The following is a 13,221-nucleotide window of genomic DNA, read 5'->3' on the forward strand; positions in this document are numbered from 1 at the left end:
TACATCGTGGGGATGATCGTGATAGTAACTTATAGTTTCACTATGTGGCTAAAGTGATCAATAGGGGTTATAGTTGAGGAAAATCGCATAGAATGGACCACAGATGTTTTCAAAAAAAGTTCCCGCAGAACAAGATATACAGTGGAACGCCGATTATCCGTGGTCATCGGGACTAAGTCATTACCGGATTAGCGAATATCACGAATAATAAGCACAATTCTTTTTATTGATAAATATTAGTGCTGAGTTCGTAATGGGTAGCCTTTTTTCTAAAGCAAGTCGCTTTAGTTGCACTTTGCTATATAAAACTATTCCGTTTGGTAGAGTTTGAGCAAATTGTATCAATCCCTGTTGAGACTTTTAATTCTTGCCATCATTGGTTTAGTAGTTAATATGTCAATTAGCTTTTGTAACTGTTTTTTCCGAGCTGCACGGATAATGGGACAGCCGGGTAATAGGCTCTCAACTGTAGATCATTCGAGTTAAGTAAATACTCACAACTATCATTTCGTGTGACAGTGACAAAGGCATAAGTAAAAAAGCCTTGTTGTTCGTGAGAGTTGCCCAAACCTCACCACTAGAACAACTTGCCAATCCCTGGTCTGGGGCACACGCGTGTCGAGCCCTTAACACAACCGCGAGAGAAGGCGCATAAAGAGAACCGTTGTTCCGTTGTCCTTCATCTCCAATCTTTTGTATGCTGCGTTTTCGTTTTTCGATGAACAGCATGTTTTGATCTGGTTCCGACATTGCTCCCACCTCAGGTGAGATTGATGATGCGCAACACACATGTACGCGTACGGTAACGTTCAGTGAGCAAGGAGAGCATAATGTTCACTCTTTGATTCGAGCGCACCAGCTCACTGCACCACATCGAGAGAGTAAAGGGAGAGTAAATATACTATGCGAAGGGGAAAAAAACGTTGATAAAATAGCGCGTGATTTGCAAGATGCGAAAGAAAGGAATCAAAACAGAATGGCCGATGATCGGTGCTATGGTGGTGCAGCGTGGGAACATGCGCCGTTGGGAGCACATCGGACCGGGTGGTCACATTGCATCACAGCATAAAAGCTTACCTCCGGATGTATCTAAACGTTACGAGGGAAAGCTTTTATGCGCTTGAAAAATTTCACAATTGCTTTTGAAATATTTCATAGCTCGAATAAACATGAATTGAGCTGCTCGAATGATATTTGAAAAGTGCTCGAATTTAATTGCATTTTTTTAATATTCAACCGAAAACCATACAAACTAAACTAATGTCTTCGGATGGAGGATAATCCAACTGCTTACTGCACGCACGGAATTATTTTCTTAATCAATTTATCAATTGTTTATTTACTAATGTTTTCGCAAAAAACATCCTTTTTGCCTTAACGCGCGCGCGTAATGTCTGTGTGTGTTTTTTTTTTATTTTTGTTTCTGTGATTTGCTGGGATTGGAATTATTGTTTGCTTACACATTTTTCTTCCATCTTCACTCACAGCATGCACAACAGTGGCTCACATACTTACTGGGATGATATTTCAGGGAGCAGGGAAAGGAGGCTTTCTTTAAAATGTGTGATGGTGTATGTGTGCTTGTGTTCGTATGTGTTATCCTTTTTTTTCTTGTTTAGTGTATCATGATAAACGCAAAGATCCGATATGATCCACGATTTAGACATTTCTTTTTTTTCTCTTGTTGTCAGATCAGATGATAAATCCATCCATACAACTCAGTGATGGTTTAACGATCGTGACGATGATCGTGATGGGATGTTAATGTTTGAAACTCCTACACAGCAGAATTTGAATTACACAACATTCGGTTTGAAACTACTGGAACTGTACATTTTATCCTTTCTGTTTGTCTTTCTATCGGTCTATGGCAACGTGCGCACTTGTTTTTGTAAATGATGCATCGACGATGTATTCCGATCTGATCTGTTTCACTCATGGGTTTTGCATGTGTGCTCCGTTACCGGACCTTCTTGCCTGTTCTACACCCAGCCACACATACACACTCTACTGGCTAACTTTAAATTGGATCGGAAGTCTGATTCTGTTTTTGTTTGTTTCGTGTTGCTTTCTGCTTCAATCCTACCGCAGCCATTTTAAGCATCGGCATTATTGTTGAGCTGTGATCTGTAAAAACATTAAGTATCGATTCGTCTGTGCTTCTTATTGAGTAGATGCTTTTCCGGGAGCCTTTTGTCGATTGGTGCACATTAAAGTAATCGTTTTTCTCCCGGCGTACAGCATAAACATTTGCATCCCATTTTTTCCTCTCCTTGGATTTGATATAGTTTTCTGCTTGCTTGCTGATCAACTCTGGTGGTGGTATGCAGACGGTTTTAATTGCGCTCACTATTCCACTGTACTATTCTAGTCCTTTGCAACCATCGGTTTATACAATTTTCTACCATATTCATGCCACGGTGAATCTTATACACCCACACACACGCACACGCACGATCACGTCTGTTTCATTAATTCCACTTATTTTGTCTTCGTTTTGTTTGTTTTGTAATATATGTATGTGTGTTTCCATTGTTTCCTGTTCTATGCTCTCTTTCGACTGATTGTTATTTGTTTTCGTACTTCCGGTTGCATATATGTGTGCTAAGTAGTGTGGATGCATGTTTCCCATTTTGCTAAATAGTTGCCGCTCTTTCTCCCTTGCGCCAAAATCAGTTCGTTTATATTTTGCTTCATCTGTTCATTAACCTTAAATGCACATTTTCGAGCTATACTTTCGTTCAACTTAGTACACACATCGCACAACTAGGTGGTCAGAGCTAATGAAAGAGTTTTTTTTTGTTTGTTTTACAACTATTTATAGTGTGCCAGGAATATGTGCCGGATCCTTCGAGGTCCTTCGTAAGGAGTCAACGGATGGTTTACCACTTTTTACAAAGATATCATTAAAAGAACAGGTTTGGAAAGTGATGAAAAAAAACACAAGAAACCAGCTAAACTGTACTTTTTAACCCCTTTCACCATTAAATTTGGATTTTTCTTACTTTTGTTCGTTTTCCACTTTCATTATCCTCTATTTTGGAACCCTTGCTTAAACTAATATCGGTTTAACTATCTGTGTACGCGTGTTGTTCGTTTGTTTGTTTTGTTCTTAACTTGTATAGCATTGTCTGTTTTGCTTTTGCGTTTTTCATATTGTTGGTTTGTGTGTTATGTTGTTTGAATCGTTCGTTTTCGGATCACTTACGATTAGTAGTTTAAGTGTATTTTCCCCCCAGTTCTAGCTTGCTGCCATAGGTTTGTGTTTGCATTTTGTTAATTAGCTGTTGGGTTTGTCTGTCACTAACCTGGCTATATGTGTATGTATATAAATTGGACAGAATCACTTCCGTAAGCTGTATGCTGATTGCTATTTTTACACTTGTTTGGACTGCAAATGGACTGTTTTTATTTTCTTCTTCAATTAGTTTGTTTCCGCTTATTTTTGCTGTCGCTAGCTTGTGTTACGTTAAGCGATAGTATAGTACTGTGTGTTTAGTTTTGTTAGTTCGTTAAGTTTAGTACGGCTCTAGGGTGGGGATGGTTAGAAAATTAAACAAACATTCCAAGTGAACTGGATGGAGATGATTGCGCTAGGGAAGGAAGTACATTGATTGGGGGTTTTGTTTAGCTTTAATGGCGTACCACGCACAGGATATGGCATTCGATACAAAGCTTGCATATAAAATTGTTTGTTACGTGCGCGTATGTTTCACAGATGGATGGCGATATTTTTTTGTTTTGTTTTGTTTTGGTATTACTGATAATTACTGCTTTCAATTTTACTACTCGTTGTACGTGAAAATGTAAGGGAGGCTGTGCTAATGGTTCGAACTAAACAGCAGAAGCAGAAGAAAGATGAACACCTGCCTCCTTTTACTTATCACAGTTCTCCATTAACTGAGAAACAGATCATTCCTCAACTTTCTTGCCACTCTCGTGTTTGGATGATGTTTGTTTAGAAAAGGGAGAAACAAAACAAAAAACGACAACATTGAGTCTTCGTCATGTTCCACTTACAGTACAATTGTATGTTCTTTTAGTTCCCTATCTTCTACGACACGAGGATAAATGATGCGTTGTGAGTCAGGAATGAAATGAAAGAAGGATGCACTGGGGAGATGGAAAGGAGCATTGTTCGGGGATGTATGTACAAATGTGTTCGTTTCTTACAAACCGGTTTGAATGCTTCTTTTTTTTTGCTTCAATTAATTATCAACTTTCGTTTTTGCAGCTACGCGATATGCTATGATTGTGGTGATTCGAACGCACTTATCTTTTACCATGTTCGATTATTTGTTTTTCTGCCGTTTTGCAAACTTATACTGTTTAATCTGCTTCATCGCGTTTTGTTAATGTTTTTCTTTTGTTTACTTTGTTTGTGTTAGTTAGTTAGAAAAGCTCGACGTAATTTATTCAATGGGATTGCGATGACACCACCCGGGGCACAATAAGCACAACGTTTTTCTTTTCTTATTTTTTGTTTTGCGTTGCAACCAGAAAGGGAAACAATTGATTACAACCAACTGCTAAGCGTACCTTGTAAAGATTGTTTCCCTTTTTTTTTGTATTGTGTCATAGCGTTTCTTAAGTGCTACATTTGAAATAAAGATAATCCCGTTGTTAGAACAGTTAAAATAGCGGAAAAGGAATTTTTAAACATCAAAACCATTCCCGTTTCGGTAGCAAGGGGGAATCGGGACAGCAAAAAGTGACTTTCTAAACAATACACATCGACAATACTGTAGAATGGTAGATGAATGGCAAATGCAACATTTTGGAGCACTCATCTCACATCTCACACTGACACTCCTTGACACTGGGCCTTCTTCTCCAGCCAACGGCAAGTGGGTGATGGATTGTGTGCCATTGTACCCTGCAAACTGCGCTCATACTTATTGCTTGTATACGATCTACGATTGAGCTACTGCCCGGTGTCTCGGAGGGTTCCCGATCACCCCAAGGACAGTACATAGATCTTGAAAAAGGGTGTTCACGAAACCGAAACGATACCGTCACTGTACAAAATTAAAACATGCTTGTTTTGTGTTTCAAGTAAAACCGATCCATTAATTGCTAGTGTTGAACAAATATCGATTCCATCGTCATCTTCGCTGAATATTGCTTGAGGATTGAACGGCATTTTGAGCGGAAACCACGGTGCCCATTACGGGATGCCAACCACACACACAAACACACACAGACACACAGATCATTTACTGGACGCTATTCGTTCGAAGTAAAACGTTAATCTAAATCGCTTATCAATACAGCTTCTAGCGCATTGATTCGACCTTCGAACCTTCTTCCTTCACTCTGCCTTAAGTGTTCTGAATGTTTTGTTTTTGCATTGTTTGTGTGTTTTCTTATCCACATTGTATTCACTACTGGTCACATTATGCGGCAAAAATGCATACTAGTGTATACACAGTCTCTCGGCTTCTTGGTTGCATTCTCCTTTCCACAAGCATTCACATTAACTTCTTCATCACGGGTTTTGTTATTACCTGTTTTTTTCCTTGCACTTCTTTCCATCTAAACATATCCACTGTTTGTTTTGTCCTCTTCCTTCTACCCATTCTAAGCGCTACAGAGTTCATTGTGTCACTATTAACTTAGAAACTAAACTTATTCCAACAATTATATAAAAATAAGCTTCCGCTATTTCGATTAGTTATTAGTTTGTCCGTCGAAAAAAAAGAGATTAATCATAAAAGATTCGGTATGATTATTTCATGTTTCAAAACACATACCGAACCGAGTCGTATTTGCACGGTACGCGGCACAGTCAGATCCTGATGCTGCTACACAGTAGTCTGCGCCGCTCCGGTGTGTGTGTAGGTGTCCTTTAATATGTCGATTTTGTTTGTTAGTTATTGTTTTACTGCTTTTTACGGTTTTGCATGAGTGTGTGCCGTCGGTATAGTGCATGCTTAAAAAAAAATTCATTTTCATTTCTCCGTTTTTAATACTTTACACTACTAGATCAGTTCTTCTGGTGTGGTTTTGGTGCGCTTTTGGGGGCTAGCGCGTACAAAGAGTATTATCTCGGGTTGTTAAACGACATTCGCGTGCTTCGCAAACTATCTTTTTACATGCCTGGGACGCCTGGAAGGAGAAGACTAAATGTTATTAGATGATTGTTATAAGTTGTTTGTGTAAAGTTGTTTCAAAACGTACCTTAAGATCAGACGTTGGGTGTTCGTGCGAAAACGTCGTTGGGATGTTGATTGCTGTAGTTCTGTCGCGAACATTGCTGTTAGGAGAAAAATGAAATTAAACAATAATTTAATGTGCTTATGTTGCTAATTCTTAAAAAAATATTTTAATTATCTTCATATTGGGATTTAATTTCTTTAAGCTTTGTTTAAGCAATATTTATTTCAAAAAAAAAATCCTACAATGGCATTGTTAGCAAAAATCGTACAAAATATGCTTAGAGAAGACAAAATAGCTCTTGCTTATAAACTTCTTGACAGCTTTTCCAATAAATTTGCACATCCTCAAAAAAAACGAGCGTCCGTAAAATGGTACACAAGAGTAAAATCAAATTATACTTCGTTTCAAAGCATTTCCCGGTAAAGTGATCATAAAAGTCATGCCAGCATACCGCCCACTGGAACGGTGCCGTCCCGTGGGTGATAATGGTATAAAGCGTCCATCATAAAATAGATCGCTAGAGGAATAAATGGTCCATCAACGGCGAAGAATCGTACGGTGTTATTTCGTTTTCAATAAACAATAGCGAACACATCCTGTCATGTATTACTAAACGATAGATTTATAATCCATCCCGTCCCCAAAAATGCACTCGTAAATTTTTGCACCCAGAGCATGCTTTAAAGTTCCCCAGCTACTTACTGCTTGCTTTTTCTCCCAGGTCTTCATAGCCGATTTGTACTTCTCGAACTCGTGACACCAGTCCGAGTAGATTTTCTGGTAATCGTTCGTTTTATTCGGTGGTGTGCATCTGAAGGAATTGGCAAAAAAACGTAGTTAGTACATTTGAGTTCGGTAGTGGAGAAGAAACACAACAGTTAAAGACTTACCGATGCGCATCGACGGTAATGTTGTAGCTGCACAGCAGCGATCCTCCCAGATGACAATCGTACCGTCCACCGTCAGCTTCGTTTACCGAAATTACCACCAAACCTCGTTCGGTCGTCTCGATGTACTTGGTCGGATTGTACTTAATCTCGTAGCGGCCCTTCTCCTTCGAGTGGTGATACCACGTAACGGTTTGATCCTTCAGTATCTCCGGAATCTTGACGAAGCAACCAAGATGGACGCTCTGCCCGTAAGTAACGATAATTTTCTTCTTCAGCACACTCGTGTCGCAGATATCGTACGTCTCGTTACCAACGTCCTGGCAAAACCAATATGTAAGTTACGACAACGTTTCTAAAGCAATCTATTCCCACGTCACGTGTACACTTACCTGCAGTAGTCCCGGTTCGTACGGTTTGCACGTGCTCGTATCCTTATCCCAACCGCAGTACGGATCCTTCACGCATCGGAAACAATTGTCGTACCGCCGGTTGCACATGGCAAGATCGATCTGCTTGATCCGGTAGTCCGTGGCGACGTACAGTGATTTGCGCTTCTGGCTAAGTTCCATCACCTGAATCGCTTCGTTCTGTGCAATTTCGAAAATGTCCAACAGTTTCGATTTCGATTCACCATTGCGCAGATACTGGACGATCTTGTAGATACGACCCGCATTCGTGCCGATGTAGAACACCGTGTACTCTTGGCTGAGAATTTCGATTTTAATCCTGCAAACAAACAAGAACAGACAGCACGAACAAGTGGTTAAATTGGGTAAAACTATCTTATCATAATCAATACATTGTTGACAATGAACGGTCACGTACGCTGGAGGTTTGCCGAGTAAACAAACATTCCGGTACCGATTTTAGAAGACCAACAACAGGTTAAAAAGCATCACTCAATTACCCTTTTGGGGACCTCTGACGAGAATACACGACCTCAATTGATCTCCACCATTAAGTTTACAATTTTTTTGTGGAAGTGCATCCCATTAACCTCACGGGATTTGTTATGCATTATGCATCGGGTGGGACGGCGATCGCATTTCACAATCTCCCTCCAAAATCCCAAACCTCAAAATTGCAGTCGATTCATTGGAAAAACTGAATAAACAATAACAAAAACAGCTTCATCCACTATCGGTGATTTCACTGATTAATTCCACCACAGGGATAGTTATCAGGGGGGGCTCGTTTTCAAACGCAGGTATGACTGCTTATATCCCGAGCAAAACCTCAGCACTGTTGGCACCAAATTGCCATCCGTTCGGGTTGGGGTGGTCGCGGCTTTGGAATTAGTACGCTCGTGATGAAGTGCACCCGTGTGGTTGAGTCTTTATTTGTGGCCACCGTGAATGATGCTTTTACTTCCTCGTTAGTGATTTCCCATTCATTACCATGTGATAGAATGTCAGTAGGTGGTTTACGATCTTTTTAAAGTGCTACTATTTGGTTGAAAACTAAACATTTAATGATACCATCAAAAGTATTAAACTTAATTGAATAATCAATAAATCGAACTGGACGGTTGTTTGTTGTTCTATTTCAATGGGTCAAGATATAATATATGAACTGTATATAAAATTAAATTGGTATTCAATAGTGTAATTATTTTCAAAATGTTTGAATTTAGTTACTTGATATTTTAATACTACGAAGTAATTCCGTAGAAAGAAAACTATTGCTGATAGAATGTTTATTACTAATTCATTAAGATTTTCATTAAGATTTCAGGAATATTTCCTAAAAGCTTCAGATCATTCAACAAATAACAAAATCACAATCCGTAAATTCCTTTCCCAGTATTTTTTGAAGATCGATGATCTCATTGACTTGAAATTTTCATCAAATAATGTTCACACGAATTACTTGTGCTAACCCCGCATTGTGTCACTTCCAATTTCATGTAACTAAATAAACTCGTCAGATGAATTAACAGTATTTGAATCACATTTCCATGAAAAATATAATAAAAAAGGAACTTGGATATACAATTTTAAGAAGCAGCAAATTCATGGATTAATTCGCAAAAATATTGTCGACTGGGTAGTCAGAACAAAATTGCTGCCGAAAACAAACGAACGCTGCCCAGAACATATTTTTTTCAGAAGATAAGCTCTTTACTCTGGAGGAACTTTCGAGCAAGCCAAATGATCATGTTTAAGGAGCATGTTTCGTGATATTTCTTTCGATAAAAGAGCAATCTGTGATGGTTTGGGGAGGTACATATTGCAAAAGGGAAAATTGCCATTGATATTCACTGACAGGGGCGTAACACTAAACAAGGATTACTACTTGCAACAAACTATAAAATTAACCTTGTTTCATCAGTTCATCTGAATGGACTGCAGCATCTTCAAGTTTGAATCTGCTGGACTTCAGTAATTCGAGATACATGATAGAACAGTTGGACGACGTTAAGTATTTGAGTTGGGACGCATTCAAGAAACGTTTGTTGAAGATTTTTCACTAAATTGTCGAAAGAAGTTGTCCGTGTATACGGGACATTATGAAATACAAGAGCTAGATATTTGAACTCAACCAAGTAGAATGTAATTTTACCACCTATATATGTGGACCTATATATGAAACGATTCCGAAGAGAATTAAAAATTGGTTTGAATTTTATAACATAAACAAATTCTATCACTTTTACGTTGGCACCCTGTATATCTCCTCTTAATAAAATATCTAATGGCCTTTGATGTTCTCGTTTGATAAAGTTGCATTAGCTGATAAGGTACAACCTCGAACTGGTTGTTCTATTCTGTAGCTCATAGTATACTACCCCGAAGAGATTCCCACCAAATATTTCAATTACTGCCTATTAGGATTGCTCGGTTTATGCTAGTACATGGATGGACAATCGTAATGACCTAGAATTCAATGCCAGAAACGTATATAACACCAAAGTTCATTAGATGTGGAAGTTTCTCTTGTTCTGAAGTTCTAGCAAATTAATACATTCTTGTAGCGTTATTGATTTTTCTCCGATTATAGACTCCAAATCTTAATTCCTTCAAATTTTCCGCATTTCTCACTCTTGTATTATCTAACCAAATGCGCGCTGTGTTGTAATCGATTATGCCTATTTTAATGATTTGTTTATTTTTCCTAAAGGGAACATATTTTGCAGCTTCTTCTTCTTCTCGTTCTTGACTTAATGACCTGACAGGTCAAACCTGCCATTTCTGGCTTACAAGATTTATTTTTACCACTTAGTCGAATAGTCCTTTCTACGAGAGGACGATCCGGATGGGATTTGAACCGACGCCGTTTAACACATACACCACCGGGCCCCTCCCAATACTAAAACTATAAAACTGCAGCCCTATCATTAGTTAATAGACTAACATGGCATTATCATTAAATTACATTAAAAGATGTACACATGCGGGATTAGCAAATTGTCCATGCAAAAGATGAATTTCCACACGGCTGAGCGGCAAAGCGCAAATGGAACACAACAAATTGTCATCTTTTTAAGCAGATTTTCGAAACGCTAACCAAAGCTTACCGGCGCGGTTTACCATTGATCGAACGGTTTTGGTGGTTCGCCAGTCTGTCAACTATGCATTGCGAGTATGAGTGACTGTGTGTGTGTGTGTGTGCATTATCATTTATTAAAACTCTTTTTCCCACTTGTCCTCTGTGGTTACCGTGGAATTCAGAAGCTTTTGCCCGTTACCATGCATCGATATGTACGCAGGTGACCAAACTGGTTGGTTTACCGCTCGTACAGCGTTCGGTCGTAGGGTAAATCCCTGCTTAACATATCACTCTTTCCGCTTCCCAGCTTCACCAAACATTGGGACACCCACACACCGTTTTTCCCAGCCATCAGTAAACTTTTTCGCTTGCAATTAATTATTCATAATGAGCGCGGTCATGTGCATGATCTCCTCATCTTCTCTTTGCTGAAACTACCGTACCCGGGCTGTAGTGTAGATTAAAAGCAGGTTGCAGCAAAATGCATCGATCCTGGTGGTCCTTACTTAACCTGTACCGTTCCGCTTTTATCCCATCCAGCCTCGTACCACGTCCAGTCACGAAGTGGAATTGTTTCGAAAAAGTTTACTTCAGCGCGCGCCGTTATTATTTATGGTGTACCGAGGGTGTGTGTCATTGCGTCCTACATATTCCTAGCGAAGGACGACAAAGTGGGTCCCAACAGAACTTTCCAGCCCCCTCGTTCGCGCTCGTGGTACACCCATAACCAACCTTACCCGACCTTTTTCTCCAAGCAAAGTGCAGTATAAAATGCGTTAAAATAATAATAACAATAACGGTTACGGAACAATCGTGTATCGGGGTTGTGCATTTTTTTTTGAGCTGTTGTTGTTGAGTGGAACATGCCACGCTATGCGGGATCAACAAATAAAAATTGTTGAACCGAAAAGTTTCGTTGCGAATTAATAATTTCACCTGCGCCGAAAAGCTCGAGTGTGTGTGTGTGTTATGTTGGTGGTACCTTTCAAAGACACGGAAGACAAACAAAACAGCAAACAAACAAAAAATGTGTAATGTAAGTATGCATTGAACAGAAAAATTAAACAAAGCACACAAAAGCAAAATGTGTAAATGTTCTCCAAACATTTCAAAAAAAAAAAAAAACAACCGCTTCAATTGATTCGCGTTCGAGCGCAAGCTTTCAATATGCCACAATGCGTATCACGGAAGCAAGTGCTTTCAAGGCACGAATGATAAAAAATGGTGGTTCTCATTAAATCGATAAGATTGAATGTATGTGAAAAATATGTTTCTTTAGAAAATTAATTTTCCCACACGGTTTGATGTTAATACGCGGTCGTAATACAATACAAAAGCATCGTGAAGCAAAAAGCTCCTGAACGCGTCCGTTATACGCATTTGCCAACCGAGCTACACAAGCGTTGGAGTGATTTTTAATTTTAATCACCCTGCTCGATTGATTGCCCGGAAATGGACAATTCATGCGGATACGAATTGCTGCGCTTCCGCTATTTGGACCGAGCTTGACCGGGGTTCGAACACATTGATATACGCCTTTCCCATTTCCCAATGGGATTTGCGTACGTCCTTACCCTGCAGAAGGCTTTTCGCATGCATAAACTCAAGCGCACACACACACGTGCATAATGATTTAGTGCGCGACTAATTATCCGTGTTTCAATGTTGCTCCGTTTTCAGATACATCCGTCACAACACCTACAACCGCACACACCAGCAATGGAAAACTGGAAACACTTGACATCAACTAGCCTGTTTGTGGAAACAGGCTTATATACCGGTGAGTCATTTGCAGCTCTACCAAAAACCCATCCCACGTTAATTAGTGGACACGGTAGAACACTTCAATCTCGGAACCGCTGAATCGTACCGGGATCAACCTTATCGGATGGACCCTGCGGCGTAGTTGGTTGCCGGAGGTGAAGCTAAAGATTGAAATGAAAACCATGTTTTACCATTTCCCCAATGCATAGGGATGTACGTTTTTGTTTAATTATTAAGTGGAATTTAAAAGTGGCACAAATTGCGATGCAAAACCCACAACGATCCATTCGCCTTTCTGTTTAACACAGTTCGTTTTGTGCTTCTCGTCAAGTGCTGTGTTATTTATGTGGTATAAGTTGTAAAACTTTAATACAAAATTAATGTGAGAACCATGCGTATGAGTGTGTTTATGGCGATATTTGTTTCTTTTTTTGGCACTGATCAAACAACAATTTTACATTAGATGGTTCAACCCCTTAAAAACCAGCACCATTCAAAACACGGGAAATGGGTGCTTTTGTGTGACCCCAAATGAAATGTCTGCGTGACCCGGTTTTACCGTAGGATGTACGGTTTGGAAACTCCTCCTGGATACATTTTCCTGCCGAGGATTAAAGGTACAAGCCCGCAAGCAACAGCAGCACTAACCACAGACACGTGGGGCTGTAGAGAACAGGCTCCAAAACGTTCTTGTCCATTGCGCGGTTCAGGTAACGTTAGGTGTACGGGCTTTCTGCATCTAGCAACATTTCACCATTTCGTTATTTGTGTGGTCATCTCGCTGTGTTTGGGCATTGTTTTCCGTTGAACTGTTTGGTGCTCTGTGTCGTACGATCATGCCCACAAGAATATTGCATTCAACGCACTCGTCTGGACGACATGGTTTCGAAGCTCACCTGGATATATCACCATTCAATAC

At 39.6% G+C, this 13,221-nt stretch overlaps 1 protein-coding gene across 5 annotated transcripts in view; it reads right to left on the minus strand.

The window, feature by feature from the left end:
* Nucleotides 1-1,307: 1,307 nt before the first annotated feature.
* LOC125767626 (semaphorin-2A-like) overlaps nt 1,308-13,221 on the minus strand; it is a 423,238-nt gene continuing 411,324 nt past the window's right edge. For all 5 annotated transcript variants that reach the window (XM_049434409.1, XM_049434407.1, XM_049434408.1 and 2 more), the window contains exons 11-15: nt 7,439-7,775; nt 7,050-7,366; nt 6,862-6,970; nt 6,181-6,256; nt 1,308-6,108 (exon numbers count right to left, since the gene is read on the minus strand). In XM_049434409.1, the coding sequence (XP_049290366.1) occupies nt 6,188-6,256; nt 6,862-6,970; nt 7,050-7,366; nt 7,439-7,775 (832 nt within the window). In that variant the 3' untranslated portion in view covers nt 1,308-6,108; nt 6,181-6,187. The remainder of the gene's footprint in view (nt 6,109-6,180; nt 6,257-6,861; nt 6,971-7,049; nt 7,367-7,438; nt 7,776-13,221) is intronic.

This window comes from Anopheles funestus, chromosome 3RL (assembly GCF_943734845.2).
Source record: "Anopheles funestus chromosome 3RL, idAnoFuneDA-416_04, whole genome shotgun sequence".
In the NCBI taxonomy this organism is placed as follows: domain Eukaryota; kingdom Metazoa; phylum Arthropoda; class Insecta; order Diptera; family Culicidae; genus Anopheles; species Anopheles funestus.